Raw genomic sequence first — 23,305 nt, forward strand, 5'->3', positions numbered from 1 at the left:
CCTAGAAATGTAACTGTGTTTTCTTACCATATATTAAAATTATTTCAGTTAACAATCCTGTTGAAAAAAAGGAGGGCAGAAATACTAATACGTACATTACTTTACTCTTTCCTTTCTCCCGGAGGATTCTTAGCTCTGTGTCATGAAGCTCAGCTAACAGCAGTGTGCTGAAAATAACACACATTCTCTCTTAGTGCTGTATCATCAATGTCAATATTGTTTCCTCATATATTCTGCAGTCTGTGGAGTTCACATTCCTGTCAGCCTGCAAAAAAAAAAAAAAAAAGACATTGCAATAGTTACTTAGATTTCTCATCAGAAAATCGACTTTAATTCAGACTTAATTGACATTTTTATTCTATATAGTTCTGCGTAATAAAATGTCACAAAACTGTTGGGATATTGACACCTTAGGAGAAGAAGATGTAGCATGGAGAATGGACATTGTACCTATAATTTAAAGATTATTATTTTTTTATGTTTTTTTGTAGCAATGTATATTTGACTAGACTGGGATTTTTTCTTCTTTCACTCTTCAGGTCATGAAGAAGGATTCTGTATGATGTGCACTATGGAAACTCACATTAACCAGGTCCTGTGTTGCTCTAATAATGCCATCAAACCTACATCTGTTATCAATGGCCTTAAAAGTAAGTAATTTTAGATGTTTGGGGAGTTTTTTATATTTTTTTTATTTCTCAAAGAATTATTTGATGCATATAAATTATTTTGATTCTTTAAAGAAGAGAGATTTTAGAAATGTGAGTTTTCTTTCATTTTATGAGATAAATATAATAACCTTCTTATTTATTAGGAATAGGAAAACACTTCCATTTTGGCAGTCAAGAGGACGCACACGAATTCTTATGCTTCACTGTTGATGCTTTGCAGAAAGCTTGCTTGAATGGAAGCACCAAGTAAGCATAAACAAATTCACTTTAAATGTTCTCTAGCCCCCCTTACTCCTTTATTTACTATCATAAATTAAAATCTATGTCCTTAGTTTTCATAAAAAGAAAAACTCTGTGCCTTAAATCTTCTTCTGAGGTCTGATATTAATTTATTTCCAGATTGGACAGATCTTCTCAAGCCACCACACTTATTCATCAAATATTTGGAGGATATCTAAGATCCCGAGGTACTTTTTAAAAATCTTACTGTCCTTTGAAGTGGTCTGTGTCTTTTTGTCTGTCTGTAGTAAAGGAGTTTGTAGTTTGACTGAAGTAATACATATTAATGATTTAAATTTGCACAGTTAGTCTCTTTCACATATTGTTAAGCATTTGTATTTTTGATTCCAGTAAAGTGCTTGAACTGCAAAGCAGTGTCGGATACGTACGAGCCATTCCTCGATATTACTTTGGATATAAAGGTAAGATGTTTTGTTAATATGGGTCAAGATGTGTAAAGACTTGTAGAGCTTTCTAAAATAAAGTCATTTTACTTAAAAACATATACTGTTAAGGCAAAAGAGCTTGGTGGTAGATGGGAGTGGATTGGACTTTGTTCTTCTGTGAAAGCCATGTAAATGGTCTCCATATTTGCATTGGATTTAAGCTGGAAAAATAATAATTACATCTACACCAACAATGATACTTTCATACTTCCGATTATTCTACTTTGATATACATTTATTGTTAGACTGATGGATTTTATTGTTCTCACTGTTGATGCCAAAGCGTACCACAGACGCTTTCCATGGCATTGCAAAATTTATTTATTTCGAAGTAGAATCATTTTCAAATGAGTAAATGCTCAGCGTACTCTGTTTCTGCCTCCTTCACAGTGTTTGCTGTTTCACAGTAGGTCACTTAAGTATGAAATAGCAAGGTTCTCTCGTAAACTACTAGTAAGTGTTTGAAATTTTGCATTTCCAGTGACTTACTGCTCTACTTTCTTACTCATCCAGGCAGTTACATCTGTCACCAGAGCTCTAGAACAATTTGTGAAACCAGAACAACTGGACGGTGAAAATAGCTATAAGTGTAGCAAGTAAGATTATTACTAATTACGTCTTAATACAAGATACACGTTTAACGTATTGCATGACTTGGAGCATAAGATATCTTTTGACTTTGTTTAGAAATAAGATGAGACACAGCTCTCTGTTGTTCTTTCATTTAGTTTTGTTTATACAACTAATGCACTGAAATAATTCAAAGCTTGGAAAATAATATGTTTGTTTCTAAGTGGCTAATTTCTGTGTTTCTGTTTGAAAATTTGGAAATATAAGAATTGTGGCCATTAGCTCACATTAGACTCTTATTCCTAGTATTGTCTACACTGGGGTTTGTCAGTCTTTGTAAGTGTGAACTTGCACACTGAAATATTCATATGGCCAGAAGTTAAAAGGCATGTCCGATAAGTAGTGGTGAGCTGAAGCACAGAGCTACAGACAACGATCTGGGGTGGGAGGCAACATCAGCTTCCCAAAGGTCCTAGTGTTCACTGTGAAACAAAGTCAGATTGGGTCTTAGTGAATGTGAACAGACTCGGTGATATTTAACATTAGCAACCTCTGCTGGCTCGTCGAACAATGTCGTCTTGCACAGTTCTTGAATTGTAAAACCTGCAGACTACTGTTGTCTGAAACGAGCCACCCTAAACCTAACCTACGCTTAGTGAAAGCATGTGGAGTTAAGATGTCCTACATGCTGATCAATATGTAAAATGTTTCTATGTATGTAAGAGCATTGAACATTTGTGTAAGATATTTTAGCAAAATAAGTTGTTATTCAAACATAAACACAGAAAAGCAAAGACCGCCAGGCTTGGTTCTGTAACATTCCTGTCTGATCCTTCTAAATGAAAAATGCAATACTTGCTTTTTGTTGTCAGAAGTCTATAAGTTAATTAGTACATTTGAACGCAGATGTTGAATAAAGAGCATCCAATAGACTATTACAACAATTTAATCCCAGGTTCGTTTTAATCTGTGGATCCTAGCAAACAACATGATATGTATGAAGAATTCTCATAGTTTACAGATTCTGGCTGAGGAAGAATACGATAACCATAATAAGCACTTCACATCTGAATTGCATGATCCTTCATTCATGTGGGGTGTGATTGGTTTAGTCACAAATAAACCTAGAAGTTTCAGTCTTTTTGTGAGTTTAAAAATAAAGGTTTAGCATATGTACAGTACCTTTTCCATTGCTGGTAAACTATTCTATTACTTTTAAGTTTTTCCTAATTGACGTTTTTCTTTTCTTCTCTACCATGAATTTTTCTAACAAAGATTACTGCCTCAAAACTTTGTATCTAATTACAAGCTTCATAGAATTTTATAATTTTTTTTTTCTTTTCTTATTCTGTGTGGGTCTCTTTTTTTGTTCATAGGCATTCTCCATCAGTTTGGAATTATCTGCCTTGTATTTTGACATTAGAATTTGAAAAGAGGCTATTTAATTCTTTCTATTTGTTAACTATCAACAGTGTTATTCTTGATGATGTAAACTGACATGTTTCAGTCCTTCTCTGTGCTAGTGGTTGAATTTCAGGGCTTGCTCTGTATGTCCTACCTTTGAGTGCACAATGCAACAAACTTACAATTAACAATTTTGGGGGGGAAGACTGTAGATGGTTTCAGTGTCTTTCCAGGCAACCTCAGTATACACAGACTTATTACTGCCCAGTGTCTCCCTCCTGCAGAATGCCTGTTTCCTTCTAGTGAATTTTTTATGTTGAAATATGATCCATTTTGGAAAGTACTCGCAGTTTCTAGTCCTGAGGACTGAGATTCTCTTGTTCCACTTAATATTGGCATTCCTGCAGAAAGTTGAAAGAATGTATCCAGGACACATTTAAATTAGCCACTTTGGTGTTATAAGAAATCGTACCTTGCCTTTAGGAGAGATTCCTGGTCCTGTTTTGCGCGGAGTTGTTGGGAAGCCTTACCCTTTTGGCATAACAAAGATACATGTTCAGACATTTGTTTGGCTATCAAAAGATAATGTTCTAAATCCTTTATTCTTTGTTCTGTAGAGCTGTCCTCTTATATCCTGCTATCTTCTCTCTATTAACAAACCTGAAATGCAGTGTATGGATTTATGAAAAGAAAAAACATATTATGCAAGTAAATATCATTCAAATAGCATAAGCATGTCAGAGAGATGAAAACTTGTTTGACTTGGGGGGGGGGAAGAATATGCTGTTAAGCATTTGTCTGTGCTTGGTTTTAAGGTGTAAAAAGATGGTTCCTGCATCAAAGAGGTATACAATACATCGTTCTTCCAATGTTCTCACAATATCACTGAAGAGATTTGCAAATTTTACAGGTGGAAAGATCAACAAGGTATATTTACAGCTGTAATGCTACTTTATCTTCTTAGAATGGGAGATTTCCCAAAGATGAATACTCATTTAAAAGTTGTTGACGTTTGCAGGCAATAACTGTAGACTAATAACTATAGTCCAAGAAAAGTCAATGTAACAACTATGGTTTCTTCTTTCTTTTTTTAATAATGATGAAGTTCCTGTGTAACTGTAAGAATATACCTTACTCTTAAAGAGCTAATTCAGTACAAAACATTTCTCTGCAACTTAAAATATTAAATGTCATTTATGAGAATAGGTATTTTTAAATGAATCAAAAAATATATTAATATAATCCTAGTCTCTGTTTTTAGAAGCATTTTTCTCAGGCTATTCCATGAAGTATTGCAGGATAATTTTTGAATCTTCTTGGTCTCTGTTTAGGATGTAAAATATCCTGAATATTTGGATCTTCGAGCGTATATGTCCCAATCAATTGGAGAACCACTCATCTATGCTTTATATGCAGTTCTTGTACATAGTGGTTTCAACTGTAACGCAGGACACTATCTCTGCTTCATAAAGGTAGATACCGGCTTGCTTTCTAACAGGGTAAAATCTGTGCTGACAAAGAAATTAATATGTTACTGGTAACCACTGTTTTTAGGGGAAAAGGTTGCATTATATGTTTTGTTTGATTTGTTTTGGTATGTTTTGTTCTGTAGTGTTCTATCTGTGATGTCATTTGGAAAACATGCAATTCATATAAAGATACCATTGTCTTTATTTACAGGCCGGTAATGGACTTTGGTATCGAATGAATGATGCCTCAGTAGAGCTTTCTGATATCAAAACAGTTCTCAATCAGCAGGCTTATGTACTTTTTTATATCAGGTAATAACAAATACTAAATGTGTTCAGAATATATTTACTTTCCTGTTATTGATATTTTTCTTCTTTTTAAGTGTTTTTGTTTCTGTCCTAGGAAAAGACTACCATTTGTGTAATTCAGTTCTGTCTGACCTAAAATTCCCCATGTCATTTATTGTCTTCCATTGCTTGCAGCAGCTTCAACTGCTGCACTTGTGTACATTGCTATACATCTGCTTTCTGTAGCTGGCTAATTTAGAAAAGAGGAGAAATTAAGGCCATAGATGGTGTAAGGATAAGTTATTGCTCTGAAAAGGATAGTCATTGTAGGAAGACCATTATCTAATTTTCAGTTTGTAGTCTTGGTTAAGTCTTCTGTATATGTCTTCTGTGTCATATAAACTGCTTCTATAAAATTATAGGATGGGGTTTAATCCAAGAATAGGCTGAAAGAAAAACTCTAAACTAAGATCACTGCTTTTTTCCCAAGGCGCTATGATTTGACGCTTGGAGAACGTGCTTTTTACTTGCCAGCACCGTCTTATCCCCGTTCATTCCTTGGTCAGCGGGGGGCTAATAATAAGCAGGCTGGATTTATGGGACCACGACTTCCTCCTCATATGATTAAGGTAATTTGAGGGGGACAGATAATGGCACCAAATCAATAGTGGGTTTTGGGTTTGGCGGCGGGGGTGGTGGTGGTGGTGGTGGTGGTGGTGGTTTTAGCACCTGAGTTTTATTTTCCCTCTGACACCGTGGCTTTCTTCACAGCCCTCATGCTACAGCCACAATTATTCAAACAGTGGCTAATCCTAAATTGTGCAGCCTTGCTACTTCATTACTTTATACTTCCAACTCAGCTTTCTAAAGCACTGAGAGCGATGCTCTGGATTTAAGTAGTGTATTAATGCTTAAATAAATAAAAAAAATATTTTTTTTTTTTCCCCCCCATCAGTGTCACTTTAGCTGAGACAGTGAAAACAAACTGTGTTGTTCCTGAGTACCAGAACAATTATTCCAGTGTTTTCAGGGAATGTTTAAAGGGGAAAATAAATATATTTGGGAATAGCTTTAGTCAGTGTTAAATTGTTTGGGTGGGTTTCAAAAATGATGCTCATTTGATACCAATATGCAGTAAACCAAAAGGAGGAATTAAACGCACTTGTTGGACTTAACATTTGTATTTGAAGGGGGGTGTTTCTTCTTCTTAGGTGTTTAGTAGGAGAATTTCATGTTTTAAAACTTTAAATGCTGGTGTGTTTGCACATATCCATCTTCCAATCTTTTCTTTTTAAATACAGAATTCAAGTCGTTTAAATGGAAATGGGCCCCTAAAAGAGGATCCAAATACTGTTGGTGTCACCCTAAAAAGGCCATCTTCAGCTCCACCAACAGCCTGTGTTCAAAACTGGGCAATTACCAGGCCTTCAAATACGGATTCATCAAAAAACCAGAAGATCACTATCAGTATTCATAACAAATTGCCTGCACATCAGACTGTGTCACAAACTGACTGTCTTAGCAGTGCTGCGGAGGATGAGGATCTAAGCAAGCCTGTTCCTTCATCCACAATTACAAATTCTTCTGCAGCAGAGTCTACCTCAAATGCATCTACAATGTCAGTTGCTACTAACATTTCCAAACAGGAGGTTCCTGATGAAATTTTTGTTGAGCCAGCAGTGAATGGAAATCCTAAACTCAGCTCTGATAACATGGTCCCTTACGGTGCAGAATCTTCAGGAAAATCTGAGGAGTCGAAGGGCTTGTTTAAAAGGAATTGCAACATAATATCATCTAATGGAATTTTGATTGGAAAGGTGGTCCGTACATTGCAGAATTCCCATTCTTCCTGTCAGAATGCTGAAGAAGAAAGATCCCAGCATGAGCTGCCAAAAAATGATTCACTAAATGGTGCTATTAGTTTAGATAATGAATCTAAAGAAAATGGACTGAAACTTGATGATTCCACTTGCCAAGTCCAACCTGTTAAACCTTCTGAGATTTTCTTTTCTAAAACAAACGGATTTTTTGAAACAGTGAGTTATATTTGTTCCATCTAGAACTTCTCACCTATGATGTATTAAGTACTCAGGAGCATTATAATGTTCCTAATTCATGTGAAATACCAAGAGAACACACAGCACAAATTTCATCATAACATCTTGTGCTATTATCCCGTTAGAATTTGCAGAGCTGAGCTGACATAGGAGAACATGTCAACTTCAGAAAAGTTCAGCTGAGATAATACTACATAAATTTCATAAATATATTGGGGGGGGGGGTGAGTGCGGTGGTGTGTAAAATGGGGATAGTGCATATAACTCAAAGTGATCTTGTTTAACATCTATGTAAAATTTTGCAAACAGTAGTTTTCTACTAAAGATAGTATTTTTTCTGTCTGTTAACTTCTGCATTTTAATTGTAGATGCCTATAGCTTTGTCGCCAGTTCCTCAAGACATAATCTTAGAATCTCTCACATACAGCCAGTTGAACAGCTTGGCAGAGGAAATAAGGTAAAATGAGTACACTCTGATTAAAACAAGAATTCATACGAATGTATCATTGTTTTACCTGTCTAATAATACTATTTAATAGAAAGATTTAAATCAGTACAGAGAATTCCATGCTGTACATCTAGTGTTACAAACATCAGCACTGAGCATATATTAATCTGATATTAAATACAGTTAGATGCCTCTTGGAAAACTTCTATTTCTTCACAGAACAGTTTTCCATTTTTTCCATTGTTTGGAGTACTTTTTCTGTTCCTCTTTCCCCTTTTTTCCATTCTAGGATGTGTGAATGTAAATTGCCACCATCTGCTCTCCCATTTGGGGGAGAGAGGGAAATCCATGTGTTTACTTTTTTCTTGTGGGGGGAGAGCAAATGTAGTGGTTTTGGCTATTGATATGATTCAGAGCAGCAAGTGGAGGATGACAGATGTGTTGGGTGTTGTGTTTTTTAATGCAGTACTTGCAGAATCAAGAGAAGAAAAACACCTTCTCTGGGAGCTGAGGCAAGTGTAAGAATAGATTTCTAAAGGGAACGTCTTTCCACTAGCCACCAATTTTTTTACTTAGGAGTGAAATCCCCTTAACATTCATTTTTTATACGGACTTTTTCAAGTGAAAAATGTGTTTTTATTTTGTGCAGTATCCCTGGACTTCAGAATTCTTCTGAGAATGATGCTTTTATGGAAACTGTAGTGATGGAAGCTCTGTTTGCCTATGAAGAATCCAGGAAGGTTCCTTCCAACTTTAGCTGTGAGGTTGAGAATCTTTTTACTCCGTCAGATTCTGAAACCATTTCTACCAAAGAAGAAGTTGCTGAAAGTATTATAGCAAAAGCTGATAATGTGCATCCCAATATTAATGGTCAGCACAAGGTCAGGAAAAAATCCTTCGACACTGAAGATGAATTCCTTGGGCAGTGTGAGTCTGAAGACAGTAGAGACAAAGACAAACTAAGAAGATCAAAAGAACCTGAACTGATTTCAAAAGAAAATTCTTTGTACATCAAAGGGTCTCCTGAGAGCGAAGAGAAATTAGGGCAAACTTCCTCTATAAAGTCTGACATTGAATGTAGCTCTAAAAAACTTGCATCTCTAGATATTACAGATAAATGCCAAGATACAAAGGACATTTCTAATAACTATGTAGAGGTACCACCTGTTAATGACTCTTCTATTACAAAGCTGGATAAAGTTTTGGAAAGCCAATTTTCTAGAGAAAATGAGGGACTGGATAACAAAAAATGTGAAGAAGATAAACATAGGAAAAAATATAAGAAAAAAATATATGACTCTAAAAAAACTGACAAAGAGCACTACCGAAAGAAAAGAGAAAACTCAGACACTGAAGAGAAGGAGAAGCAAACCAGAAGCAAAACAGATGACCATTCCCACAAGAGGAGGAGCTCTCGCAGTGTGGAAACAAATAAGCAAAATCATCATAAGCAGGACTATTGCAATGAAAGCAAGTACCGATCTTCCCATAATGAAAGAAACAGTCCAAATAATGGCAAAAGCTCAGGAAAATATTCTCGTTATAGATCCCGAAGCAGAGAAAGAACAGAACAAGACAGGAATAGGTATTATCATTCCAAAGGAGAGAGAACTTGGAGCAGAGAAAGATACTATCAAGATGAACCACGGAGATGGGAAAAATGCAGATACTACAATGATTATTATTCCTCTCATGGAACAAGAGATGGTAGAGAGAGAAAGTCCTCTCATTGTGATAAAGACTTTGACAAATCAAGTCAAACTTACAACAGGTCACATAAGGATTATCATTTCAAAAGCAGATGGCCTCACTCTAGAGAGGAAGATGTACATCACTTTAGCAGCCACAGAGCAAATTTACATCATTGTTCAGTACCTCAGCAGCAATCTGAAAAATATTCTCGGGAAAGGCATTCATTTCCACGTATGTCAGTTCATGCAAATTCTGAGGACTCTTCCCGGGAAAATGAAAAAGAAAAACTAAGAAATGGCAAAAGAAAACATAGCCACACAGAAGGAAGCGGAAGCGAAATAGAAAAGAAATGTCGAAAAACAGATGACCAAAGAATGAAAAAATATAAGAAGGTCAAGAAGAAAAAGAAGTCCAAAGATAAACATCGAGAGAAGGATCACAAGTAAGCAAGGATTCCAGCATAATCAGCAATTTTTTTCCTAATTCTTTTCTGGGTGTTTGTCATGTCTGCCTTTTTTTCATTGTTTCTAAGTTATTTATATAGCGTAATCTGGCTGGGGATCATGTCATTAGGTTGGTCAAGTGAAGACAGGAAGGATATTGCTGAATTGTGTTAGAACACTAGATCTGGACCACGTAGTTTGAATCACATCTGCACACCATTCTCGATGAGGTTACAACAATTTTTTTTTTAATTCCATATATTCCACACCTAGCCCCTGTTAATGATTTGTGTACAAACCAGGACCTATTGTCCGTCAATCTGAGGGCTTAAGTTTGCTGCATCTAAAATAAGTTAGATGTGCAGAAATTACCACAAAATAACTGACACACTGCAAGCCATCACCTGTAGTAAAATAAATAACATTTTATATATGCATCAAGTGCCACATCTGTTTTTCTATTTTTAACTTGCATGTTTCCTTCAGACTTTATGATTTGGATTTCTCTGCACTCCGCTTTGATAATGACAATCGCAAACATAAGAAAAAGAAGAAAAAGAAGAAACACATTAAGAAACTAAAAAGCTTCTTGGAATTTTTAGAGCCTCATTTGCAGAAGAAAACTCGCGGAAGGAAGGGAGAATCCTCTCCTCCAGGTGACTATTTATGTGAGCAGTACAGAAACCAAGGCAGTAAACAGCCCTACAAGGAAGGGAAGCCTGCTGCAGGTGAAAGCAAGAAATACAGGTCCATCACATCCAATGAGTATGTTAAAGGTACAGGGCCACAGGATGTTTGCAGGATTCCTTTTTGGTCACACAGACACTATTACTTAAAACAGTCTTAAAATGCTTGTGTGATGAAATATCTGCTTTATATCATGGCTTCCAAACAGTCTGCATTAATATAAAAAAAAGTTGATAGGCTTTTTTTTTTTTTTCCATTTTAAAATGAATGCTAGGAAAGAAAGTCTGAAATAAAACTGCAAAGGGGTTGAAGGGCAAGTAATTTTAATTTGACCTGATGGTTCAGTGGTGAACAAGTGGGAGAGACGCAACATGCCTTATTAAATTCAGTCCAACTAACTAGGAAAAAAAACCTTGGGCAGCTTTATCTTGAAAAATAATCTAACAGGTACACAGGAGGTTCAGTAGTCAAGATGGAAGATGATGATATTATATATATGATATTACTATAGCTAGTAATATTGTAGTGAAACACCATCTTCCAAAAAAAAAAAAACCAAACAAAAAAAACAAACCTGCCAGAGTAATTGATTTAAATAAAATACTATGTTCAGCTATTTCGAACATAGGAACGGTGCTGACTGCTTATTCAGAGTAACATAAGTTGGTGATAATACTGAAATATTGTTCTTTCAGATGTAGATCTGCCTTCTCCTAAGTACAGTTGTTAACCCTCCAGAGGATGCTTTGCAATTTAATACCTGGAGAGTATGTTAAACTCCTGCTACTCTTTTATTTACTTGTGGGTTTTTTTTGTTAGTATAGGCTTAAAAATACAGAGAAGTGGGCTAATGAAACAGCTCTTTCCCAATTTTTAATATTAAAAAAAGTCAGTTTGGTGCTTGTTATAAAAAAACTAAATACAAACTTGACTGCCTGACCGAATTTACGCTGAACTCTGCTGTTGCTTGTCATAGTCCTTACTTGGGCTCTCAGTAGATAATATGGTTTAAATTAATTAGCTCTAGAATTATGCAATGAAGATTGCACTCTGCAATAAATTCAATATCTAAAATCAAATTTGACATTTCCCATGAAATTCTTTTGAACAGAAGTGTTTATTATAAAAATAAAACCTTCTCAAATGGCCAGTCCCAGTTACTCCAGTATTTTAATAAATAACCTGCCCCCAACCATCCATTTCACTCTTATAGATAACTGAAGTAATCCCTGAAGAAGACAGCTCACTATCCAAATGCAAGTTTTATTTCTAAATTTTCTACATTTTATACCTACCCACAATTTAAGAATTGGGTTAATAGTGGCAATCCTGTTCATTAATAGCCCAGTGTTGCAAACATCATTCTGGCATGGAAAACAAAAGAATCCATCTTCTTGCATTACAGCTGAATGCATTTCACTATTTGGAGAAGTTTAATCTTGGAAGATACTTTCAATTTTCAAAAATTTTAGGTGGTTTCCACATTGAGGTAAATTGCCATAGTCAGTAGATTCTTGCACTGAAAAGTTTGCTTAAGGCAAAGAGGAATTGCACTTGTAGAACAACAACTGTATTTTAGGACATAGACAACCAAAAGTTTTATTCTGAAAATACAGTATGGAGGGAAAACTGATTGTTCACACATTCTTCTTGAAAATTTGATATTTATCTCTTTAACAAGGGACATTTAAGGAGGACTGAATTGAGGCCTTTCAAATACTACTGTTGTAAAAACAGACTTTTTAATGATATTGATGTCAAAATTATTCTTATTGCACTAAAAGTGTCTCAGTTCTAGCTGATAAATCGGGAACCGAACAGAAGAAAATGCATCTCTAATACTCCTTTGGCTTTAGTGACTTCTCCAGCCAGCAGATGGCAAACTTGGTTTTTTCCCTAAACCAGTCAAAAGTATAGTAAGAAGGTAAATGTCTTGCATCTCATTACACAAGTCAAGGGCATTAAGATTACTGGGCTATGTAGGTGAAAGAGATGTTCATTGATAAATACAATGGCAGTACCCCACTTTGGTATGCTGCTTGCAACACAAGTGGGACATGAGGGCTGTGAAAAGCAATTCGCTTAAGTCTTGAGAATTTTAGTATTTCATCAAGTCCGTGGATGTTAATTAGCTTTATCCCATGGAAGGTCAATTTAAAAAAAAAAAAAAAAAAAGGGTCTCAAGCAGGATTTTCTGAATGATGGAATCTAATCTCAAAAAAGGCCACTTTGGCTGTGTGTTTTTAGAGAGTATTGAACCTCTCAAACAAGCTAGGGACAGGCTAGGAACAACTGACATGGAATTGTTAGGTTGTACCTTTTCACCAGGACTCATGTTACTTGGAATAAATTAATATGGATGAAAAGGGCTAGTGATAACTTGTGATTTAAGAAAAATCCAGATAGTATGGGAGAAGGAGCAGCTTTAAAGCAGTTAATTTCCTACATTCCTACAAGTTCTCTCCAAGCAAGTTTCTGAAGGCTTCTGTTTTTGTGGCTAAGATTTAGTCAGCTTGACCCTAAGATTGTTAGTAAAGCAAGGATGCTATCTAGGCAAAACTTCAACTAAATTTCATTTACCTAAGGTCTACCATTTGCTATTAAAGTAGGTAGAGCTTTGTCCTAATACTCTGTACCATTCACCAATCTTAGCATAGAACTGAAATGCAGTCAGTTTAAATGTGAGGAAGCCGCCTTCTCAAGTCAGCTGTAGTCGCAGAGCAGATGGAGCTGTGTGCAGGTTTGAGACTTCTCTCTCAGAAATCAAACCACCGCAACATAGTTTTATGTTGAATGTCACGATGGGGAGTGACATTGCTTCCTTTTGTCTTTCAGATGCGGAACTTACTGACGGAAACCTTCAATACCCAAACTAAACCTACCCTCAGACCCGACGACTATTTTTTACCTTGAGACCTGACGACTATTTTTTACCATGCGACCCGACAACTTCTTTGTACCATGCGACCCGACAACTTCTTTGTACCATGCGACCCGACAACTTCTTTGTACCATGCGACCCGACAACTTCTTTGTACCATGCGACCCGACAACTTCTTTGTACCATGCGACCCGACAACTTCTTTGTACCATGCGACCCGACAACTTCTTTGTACCATGCGAGCCAACGACAACTTCTTTGTACCATGAGACCCGACAACTTCTTTGTACCATGAGAGCCAATGACAACTTATTTTTACCATGAGAGCCGACAATTTATTTTTACCATGAGAGCCGACAACTTCTTTGTACCATGAGAGCCAACGACAACTTTTTACCATGCGACCCGACAACTTCTTTTTACCATGAGACCCGACAATTTCTTTGTACCATGAGAGCCAACGACAACTTCTTTGTACCATGAGACCCGACAACTTCTTTGTACCATGAGAGCCAACAACAACTTATTTTTACCATGAGAGCCGACAATTTATTTTTACCATGAGAGCCGACAACTTCTTTGTACCATGAGAGCCAACGACAACTTTTTACCATGCGACCCGACAACTTCTTTTTACCATGAGACCCGACAATTTCTTTGTACCATGAGAGCCAACGACAACTTTGTACCATGCGACCCGACAACTTCTTTTTACCATGAGATCCGACAACTTCTTTTTACCATGCGACCCAACAACTTCTTTTTACCATGCGAGCCAACGACAACTTCTTTTTACCATGAGACCCGACAATTTCTTTGTACCAGGAGAGCCAACGACAACTTTGTACCATGAGATCCGACAACTTCTTTTTACCATGCGAGCCAACGACAACTTCTTTTTACCATGAGACCCGACAATTTCTTTGTACCATGAGAGCCAACGACAACTTTGTACCATGAGATCCGACAACTTCTTTTTACCATGCGACCCGACAACTTTTTTACCATGAGACGCGACAACTTCTTTTTACCATGAGATGCGACAACTTCTTTTTACCATGCGACCCGACAACTTATTTGTACCATGCGAGCCAACGACAACTTCTTTTTACCATGAGAGCCAACGACAACTTCTTTTTACCATGAGAGCCAACGACAACTTCTTTTTACCATGAGAGCCAACGACAACTTCTTTTTACCATGAGATCCAACAACTTCTTTTTACCATGAGATCCGACAACTTCTTTTTACCATGAGATCCGACAACTTCTTTTTACCATGAGATCCGACAACTTCTTTTTACCATGAGATCCGACAACTTCTTTTTACCATGAGATCCGACAACTTCTTTTTACCATGAGATCCGACATTACCAATATTGACCATCAAAACTTAAAATTTATTATCAAACCAATTGCCATCAAGACAAAATCCAGTCATAAGTGGTGCTTAACATTTCTGTACAGAATTTTACCATGAAAGGACTTTTTTTTAGTTTTTAACTTGAGACTTTCTTTTTTAAAATATACTTCTAATCCAAAAGGGTGGAAACTTTTTACAACTGCTGAACATTGTAAATTACCACATAAATATCTCACTGATGTGAGATAATGCCCTGGAATAGACCATCTCAAATGCTGCTTAATTACAGACTCAGGTTGACTTTATGTTATTCATGTAATGTTACTCCAAGTTAAGACATCTGGTGCAAGAGCGACCAGGAATTATAAAAATTGCAACTGACAGTCTGTATATTTAATTTAAAGACTTATTTAAAATTTCACAAGCTCTCAAATAACTAGAATTTTGCAAGAGCTTCATCTTTTTTTCTGTGATGTCTGACACTAGAAACTAATTTACTTCACATTTGAGTTATATCCAAGATCTGAAGAAAATCTTCTGGTTTTCAACATTGTGGAACAACAAATATGCAGTTCTGAATGTATCTCTCAAGACTATTTGTATACTCTTCCATATGTTTTTATTACATTTTCTTAATATACTGTCACTTGTCTTAAGTCTCAGTTGTCTGTTTTGTCTCTCTAAAGTGTCTAGTTACAGACAAATTCATACTGTGATTTTTATTTTTATTATTAAATGCTATCAAACTGTGATGCACTTATTATTCACTGGTCCTGCATCAGGAGATGAGTGGGGAACCTGTATTAAATACAGTTCATCTGAATAATCTGTCTGGTTTATACAAGCTGTGTTGTTCAGAGATGTCTAAAGTTTGATCTTTGTTTTTTTAAAGATAAAAAGCACTTGCCCCACTGTAAATATATAGCATGTAAAATTTATATAGTATATAAATACAGCAAAGTTAAAATGGATTTTTACTTGAGTTTTACTTGAGTTATTTAACATGCAATATGTCATGTGAATTGACAGCTTTCAGAGTGTGTTTGATACTCAAGAAATCAGATCTTCCTTTCAGTGGTAGGTGAGAAGATGCTGTTGCTGTGACCCAGAGAAGATAAGTAACTTGGAACTTCAGCTGCCTAGACAAGAATGCAGAAGGTTTTCTCCTTTGAAGTTAAAAGCTTCCAAAACCAGGCAACAGGGTGGAAGCTCAGCAGTAGCTTTTTACTCTGTGTGACACAAAAAAAAAAAAAAGGAGCAAGGTTAATGTTTTAATATTTTGGTACATGGAGAACACCATAAAGCCAAACCATAAGTGTACCCTGCATAATGTTCCTATGGCAACAGTTATGTGAAGTTACATAAAGTAACATGACAAAGAAACCACATACCTTTCCTGTATCTGGCTTTTTTTTCCTCTTTTGTCCTTTGGCTCCAAGATTTGGTGTCTTGTCTTTTGTCTGATGAATAACTCCGGCATAAACGTATAAAAGGAGTTTAAATGTTGACTGCCGTACCTTGATTAAGAGCTCCTGAAGCAACAACTGCCTGAACTAGCTAATCTGCAGTAAACAGAGGGAGGGCAGTTCGTGACAGCTTCAGGTTAGAGCTATGGAGAAGCAGACTGCACAACTGCAGCAGCATTAGCTATTTCTAATTGGGGGAGGTCTAATTAAGCTACCTGAGCCAAGATCCAATTTCCACTCCCCCACTTACTTACATTTGACTGAAACTCACAGAAGGGAACTGACAAAATACATCCTTAATTTAGGGTGGCTCTCAAGGGAAACCGCTTTTTAATGGAGTAATACGCATAGTTGTAGCATACTTTACGAAACACTCTATTTTGCAGGTGAAGGTTTTTCTCTCTGAAAATTTACACCTGATAATTTAAATTACTATGCCTAAAGGTAGGGAAAAGAGGCCTTTTACTTACAAGAGCAGTTGTAACACATACTGTAAAATTGAACCTTAATCTCTTAAAAAAAAAGAAAAAACAGCAATTGCTTCCCATATATCTTGGTAAATGAGAAGCTATACAACAGCATAGTTTCACACTTTATTTTTGAGAAAATCTCCAGATTTAAGCAACAGGTCTTAATGATAACTGAAAACATTAATATTGCAGTGGATTTACATAGAACATCACATTTTTAACAATGATTGATACAGAGTATTTGTCATGCAAATCACTTGTGTACATCAAGTAATACTTATATCAATACATATCTGTACAGTATTTACATTTTATATTTAAACTCTAGCTAGAAACATTTTCCAAGAAAATATAGAAATGAAACTGGTAAGCCACAAGTCTTAATTTGTAGCATTTGGTCTACAACAGACCTAGCTTTTCCAGCAAGCATATCTACATAGATATGTAATAAATTTAAAAAATATGCATTGTTTTTATATATGAAGCATTATAAATGCTGCTCAGTTTACAAAGGTTCAGTTTTGTACCAGTTTAAAACAGTTCAAAATGTTAAGTGTCATAGAGCTTATTTTGTCAGAATATTGTAAAATTTAAGTCAGTCCAGCTGAGCTTAAGTATTATATACAGTTCTCTCCCTAGATTGCACTGGCAACGTGGCTGATGTTAGTGGCCAAATGGTTTAGACACTGAGCAAAGCCATGCACGTGGCAGAAGCAGTATTGGCTCCTGCTGCCCCCTGTAGTTGTAAAGGGCAATGTTAAAGAGCTGAAGAATTACGCAAGTTTCAGTGCAACAGGAAGGGAGACGTCTGTTGTCCCCAGAGGACTTTTCCTCAGCATGGCCAAACCATAACAGATACTGCTTTAGGCCACCGAGCAGCTAGTCTTAGTAGCTACCCCTGGACTTGAAGCCCAATAAGAAAGGAAAGGTTGAGAGATTTTTCTTCACCCTCATGGATAGTACCTGATTTGGCCAAAATTTTCACAAGCCACTTTGTTTTACTGGCCTTGTGGCCAGTGGAAATTTTGGGCCAGTTTCACTCCCTGTTAATACTGTTACAAAGAACATTTGAAATCAAATATTATCACACACAAGAATGCTATTCCATTTGCTTTGGTAAATTAAATAGATATATTGAGCACCACAAATAGCTGTTTAAGATGTCGCATTTTAATGCTAAGAAATAATATATTTCCTGCTATAATATCCTCAGTTACATGTTACTCTAAATAGTTATTTCTGCTGGATATAAGAACCTCAAACTAAATACAGCAAATGAACTCTCAAGGCATTTCCTTCATGCTTATAGGCAGACATCCTCACCTGGTTAAATAAACAGATTTTCTTGAAGGTGATATTTTGGAAGATAAGAATTGATACAAAAGTGCTTCATGGCCTATTAATGCTTTTGTAATCTCACATTTCTCCAGAAATACTTTCTTTGCTGCTTTTCACCTTTATGCTCATTAGTACCACTGATTCTGGCTTATCACTATTGGCATTACAAATCTACTTGTCCAAAGCTAAAACTGATGTATGTATGCATTGCTTGAAAACAAAACTTGATGTTGCGGAACAGAAGACTCAAAACAAGTGAAGTTAGCAGCTCTATAATCACGCTGCTTTGCAAACATAGGACATACAACTTAATTAGTTTCTGTAAAGAGTTTAAGTGTGTTCCATTAAGCAAAGATGTCTCCACAGTGATACTTATTCAAGGATTCTACCTCCTTTGGTTGAGTTTTACTCCCTTGAAAGTACTCGTATTTGAACATTCGTCCAAGTAGACTGCAATTCCACACACTGGGGAAAATTTAAGGTGTAAAAAAGTTTACTTTGTTCTTTTCCTCTCAGCCTTTCATGCAAACATGCAGTAAAGCAAAACATTCACAGGCTGACACCCCATGCAAAACTAGGCAAATTAGTAAGACGGAACAATGAAACAGACTCTCCCTTACATTTAAAAGGAGGTTTGAAACAGATCAACTTAGTAAGTCTGTGGTTTTGCAAGGGCAGCACATTTCCCTATAATGTATCCAGAGATACTTCTGTAACTCCAACAAGCAAAACTACCTTGACAAAGTACTGGGTCTCAAAGCATTCATTGGCACAGTAGGCACGGCTCAGGTTCAACAAGTTTGTGAAAAGCTGAGTACTAACAGAAGCAATAGGGTCCAAAAAAAACACTTTTTGCCCCCATTCTGGAATTAGGGGCTTTACCTTAAGAATGGTAGGTGCGCTATCAATAGAAAAGCATTGTAGTAAAATCCACTGTAGCAGTTTACGCATTACTGAAAGACTATCTGTAGGACCACAGAAAGTTCTTCCACAAATTACAGGGGGAAAAAAAAAAAAAAGAAAAAAAAAAGAAAAAAGAGACATGCTTGTGGGGGAGTTTAGTTGCACTAGGTAATCAATGTGTAAGATCTTAATTTTTAAGCAAAAATAAGGATGTCTATTCATTTTTTCAATTTCAACTGCTGAAGCACAGATCTGAAAAATCGCCTTTAAGAATGTAATAAAAATACTGAACTTTTCTGTATGTCCAAAGTTTGTTATCAAGCAAAGGAATGAATCCTGCTTGCTTAACCACCTAGGGCTGTATCTTAGAGAAAGATTTCACCTTCCTGGTTTTTCCCTTTAAACACATTAAATGCATGCGAAATTATTTGGGGGTGTTTTCACATGCAAAGCCTAAACTCATGCGAGCCCTGTCATCTTACTCCTTTAGTAGTAACTTAGGGTTAATTAAACTACAACTTATCTAAAACATAAGAAGGATTTTACTATACAAAAAGCAGATTAAACCAGTCATTAAATCCTACTGCTTATTGAGAGTGTATGAGCAGACAGGAATGAGTTTTAGCCTACTGGCAAATAATCAAACCACATCTGTAATTAGTGTCATGTCTACAGACTCAAACCTTTGCTGTTGGGACCTGCATATATGTCAGTGCATATCAACCAAACCCTTTGGCACAACTAGTTAACTACATAGCTGCCAGTCTACCACTGAGTTGCATTTCTGAAGAAGAAGAAAAGCTATTTCCATAAAGGTAGGAGAGCAAATCCTAAAGGAAAGCTGCACTCGGCTGTTCATTTACTGTGAAACACACAAGACTTGAAAACTGATACTGAGATTGTGGTTTTCTGCTTACAGAAAAACTAAGTGCTAGGTCATGCTGTACTCCACTTTTGGTGCTGCATTTTAGTGAGAGATAAAAGTCTTATAATCACTCCTCCTTTCATGGGAAACGCGCTCAAATAACAGGTAAAGGACATTTTACTATTAGCCTCGACTTCCTTCCCTCCCAACCCAAGTAAACTGGAGTTGTAACTAATATAAGTGAAAACAAGGCTTCCATGTTTTCAGTTGAACTAAGTTCCAATATAATCACCCTCTAGGATTTGAAGCTTACTTCAAATTATATACCAAAAACTATTTACCCTGAAAGGTCTTGCCAAGTTTTTATGCCATAGTAAAGTGTATATATATAAAAGCTACAGTTATTGTCTTCATTTACTTTGTCCAATTTTTACATTATCACTCAACTGTATGCTCATTTATAGGTTGATGCAGGTATACAAGTTGCTGATCATGTTCTATTTCTTATTTGCAATTCTTCGTTTCCTTGTTGCCAGCATATCATAAAAGGGATCCCTGCTGATACTTGCTCTAGAAGAGGAAAAAGGAATCATCAGTTTGGTTATCAAATATCTGTTTTTGAAAACTAAAACTATTTTGTTCTCTCTTCCCAGTGGATGAATCCATGCTCTTAAGATAATGGATGGCTGACTTCCAAGCATCACAAATATTTCTTTAGAAAAAGAAGTTATTCAGTTGTGATCTGTTAGGACTTCATACCTTCATCTTGACCATTATTTATTTCTTTAAGTGTGGGTCTGTTTTATAAAATTCCAAGATAAAGTCAAGCTGTGAAAGTGTAAAACGGCACTGTGAACATACTTAAGATACATATCACTAAAGTTAATTATTAGGTGAAGTAAGAATCTAATAAAATTAGGGTTAAAGGCAATTCACACAAGGCTTTACATTTTCTTTTAAAAAAAAAATTTTTTTTAAATCCACATTTTCCTCATTTGCATTTGTAGCACTATTTCCTTAGGACCAGACAGTAACAGGAGACTTGCATCTTGATCCATCAACCCCACGTAGTTTGTCATTAATCTTAGAGGACATTGCCGCATCAGAATTCTTTAAACAAGTTAGAATACAAATTCTCTTAGTATCTTACTCTGAAAAGAGCTTACACTTCATTTCTGAAAGACATTTAAGACTTTAAACTCACTTGATAGATTTAATCCACTCTTCCTTTTCTTCTGGGGTGGGAGCAGATATTCTATACACTACATGGTTGCCTTCCACCACTCTACCATCAGCTTCAGTTTTACATGCTTTAATTACTTGACCTTTATGACTGGGGTTATAGAGCTCAAAGCAGTTCTGGAGGGTAGAAATGAATAAATAAATTTAAAAGACAAAACAAAACTGACAAACATCGTCATTGAACACTACGTTTCAGTTCTATATGGTTTACTTATCTTCATTAAAAAAGATATTATGAAAATATCTTACTGGTTTTCTAGGGTCTTCAACTTCTCTTATACTAAGATTTTCTAATGGAATAATTCCTCTAGGTTCTTTGTCCTAAAAAATTAGGAAAATATCACGTTATTAGCCACTTAAACACCTTGATTACAAATGACGTTCACTGTAATATATACTCACTGTTGTGTATTCAAAGTAATACAGGCAATTATCAGTCAGAATAAACCATCTCCGTTTCCACGTTTTTACTCTTCCCCCTACAATCAAAAGGTATGGCTGAATTAAACGTGTGTTGCTGTCAAGGCTTCAACAATGGGTAAGAAAGTAATTTAGGTTTGCTTGTTTTTCAAAATATGGTTTAATTACTTAACTGTAAATGGATGAGGCACAGATGAGCTGAGGTTAAAGGAACATGTTACTGTAAGTCTCATAAAAAGATCAATAAGATCAAACCCCCGAGACAGCATTAACTATGGTGTCGTTAACCAGCCACAAAACCCATATGCTCTAAAGCTGTGAGCGTCTCCTCTCTTACAGAGAATGAATGCAATACTTCAGCAGTCAGACCTGCTCCCTCTGTCCATGCCACCATAATTGTTTACTGCATCAAAAATATTAATACTACACAGCCCTCAGAAATGCAGTCAGTGCTGCTACAGCAAAGGAAGGCCAATCGCCAGCAAAACCAGTAACTAGGTTCCAGCAACAGGACCAACCCTCTCCACAGCCTGTCTTGTGCAAGGAAAGGGTCCCATCGATAAAATTAAGGGCATTTTATCACCTTCCTTTCACTCCACTCGTGACCATACATATGATTAAGAACCTACCTCTACTTTCAGATTTAACATCAAGTGCATGAGATGCTGATAAACATTATTAGCAGAACAAATATGATTTGTCATCAATAAGGAGCAAATCCTATGCCAAAATGTACCATTTTTAGTCCCTTTTCATCATTTAGTATTTTAAAAACATATTAACATATCATTGAGTACACCTGACAGAAATAGCTACTGCTCCAAAAATGCCAAATTTTCCTGCATTAACAGTTTAAACAACAGCAACCACCAAGCTCCTCTTTCTTACACCTGCTAATGTCACACTGTAAAGAACAGTTCCTTTTAGAAACAAACATTATTGTCTTGGGCCTTTCTGCTGGTTTTCTGCCATCAGATACTTCAGAACATATCTAGCATTCCACAATTACATTATTTTTAAAACTCATTTCCAGGAAAGACAACTGTAGATAAAGCACTCATGTGTTATTAATATACAGGCTTAGGTCCACCATAGTTATCTGACTTGAGGATTATGTCACCACCTGTGCATCATTCATTCAGCAGTGATTTAATCTCATGAACCCAACATTTCAAAATAGTTGATCTTGCTATTGAACACCCATGCATAAAAGAGCACCATTAATACACACAAGATGCCCAATTTAATCCAAGTCATATAACTAAATCTAAGACAGGAGCATAATTTTTTCATCTTTTTGTTCTACTTGAGATAGCTGGGATTTTGTTTAATAAAGAAATCCAAATCATATTAAATTAAACGACAATTCTAGGAATATAATGAGTTTCTTGATACCAGCCTACTACCTGTTTGCATTGCAGACCTAGTACATTGCATGTCGTGTCTTCCTTTTGCTTGGTTTCATGACCCACACAACCCAGTGCTAACACACCACAAAGTTCAATGTACTCAAACTTTATGTTTCCACTACACACACATATCTTAAGAAAAATTTAATCTGCAAGCAGGTGCGGTGAAATAAGAGAAGGCAAAATAGTGCAAGATGCAGAAGCCGTGACAGAATGAATGGTTGAGTGAACTGGAGACAGTGAGGGAAGAAGTGGTGGCATTTTAGTACAACCACTGTGACAGATCCTTAAATAAAGCATTGTAGAAACATTCAAATTGGCACGTAAGTCACTAGAAAAATTCCCATCATCTTGACTGAGAGCTTGTTCAAGTATCAGGAAGTATTTGGGCTAGGAATGGAATAATGACAAACTTTAAGTTGACTCATTTCCAGATCAATGAATAAGCAGCAGCAGAGTCAAGATGACTGCCAGGGCAGTCCTTGCTATTGCCAT

The 23,305-nt window shown here is 36.2% G+C and overlaps 2 protein-coding genes across 4 annotated transcripts in view; one reads left to right on the forward strand and one right to left on the reverse strand.

The window, feature by feature from the left end:
• USP42 (ubiquitin specific peptidase 42) overlaps nt 1-16,085 on the forward strand; it is a 21,859-nt gene extending 5,774 nt beyond the window's left edge. For both annotated transcript variants that reach the window (XM_075058931.1, XM_075058932.1), the window contains exons 4-17: nt 540-650; nt 815-917; nt 1,071-1,138; nt 1,302-1,372; nt 1,910-1,992; nt 4,186-4,297; nt 4,702-4,842; nt 5,051-5,151; nt 5,618-5,756; nt 6,429-7,163; nt 7,553-7,641; nt 8,282-9,766; nt 10,254-10,423; nt 13,290-16,085. In XM_075058931.1, the coding sequence (XP_074915032.1) occupies nt 540-650; nt 815-917; nt 1,071-1,138; nt 1,302-1,372; nt 1,910-1,992; nt 4,186-4,297; nt 4,702-4,842; nt 5,051-5,151; nt 5,618-5,756; nt 6,429-7,163; nt 7,553-7,641; nt 8,282-9,766; nt 10,254-10,423; nt 13,290-13,330 (3,449 nt within the window). In that variant the 3' untranslated portion in view covers nt 13,331-16,085. The remainder of the gene's footprint in view (nt 1-539; nt 651-814; nt 918-1,070; nt 1,139-1,301; nt 1,373-1,909; nt 1,993-4,185; nt 4,298-4,701; nt 4,843-5,050; nt 5,152-5,617; nt 5,757-6,428; nt 7,164-7,552; nt 7,642-8,281; nt 9,767-10,253; nt 10,424-13,289) is intronic.
• A 658-nt stretch (nt 16,086-16,743) lies between these two features.
• The window catches only part of CYTH3 (cytohesin 3), a 53,027-nt gene continuing 46,465 nt past the window's right edge, over nt 16,744-23,305 (reverse strand). For both annotated transcript variants that reach the window (XM_075058936.1, XM_075058935.1), the window contains 4 exons: nt 21,384-21,460; nt 21,231-21,302; nt 20,944-21,098; nt 16,744-20,309 (listed from right to left, as the gene is read on the reverse strand). In XM_075058936.1, the coding sequence (XP_074915037.1) occupies nt 20,237-20,309; nt 20,944-21,098; nt 21,231-21,302; nt 21,384-21,460 (377 nt within the window). In that variant the 3' untranslated portion in view covers nt 16,744-20,236. The remainder of the gene's footprint in view (nt 20,310-20,943; nt 21,099-21,230; nt 21,303-21,383; nt 21,461-23,305) is intronic.

This window comes from Buteo buteo, chromosome 27 (genome assembly GCF_964188355.1).
Source record: "Buteo buteo chromosome 27, bButBut1.hap1.1, whole genome shotgun sequence".
Taxonomy (NCBI): domain Eukaryota; kingdom Metazoa; phylum Chordata; class Aves; order Accipitriformes; family Accipitridae; genus Buteo; species Buteo buteo.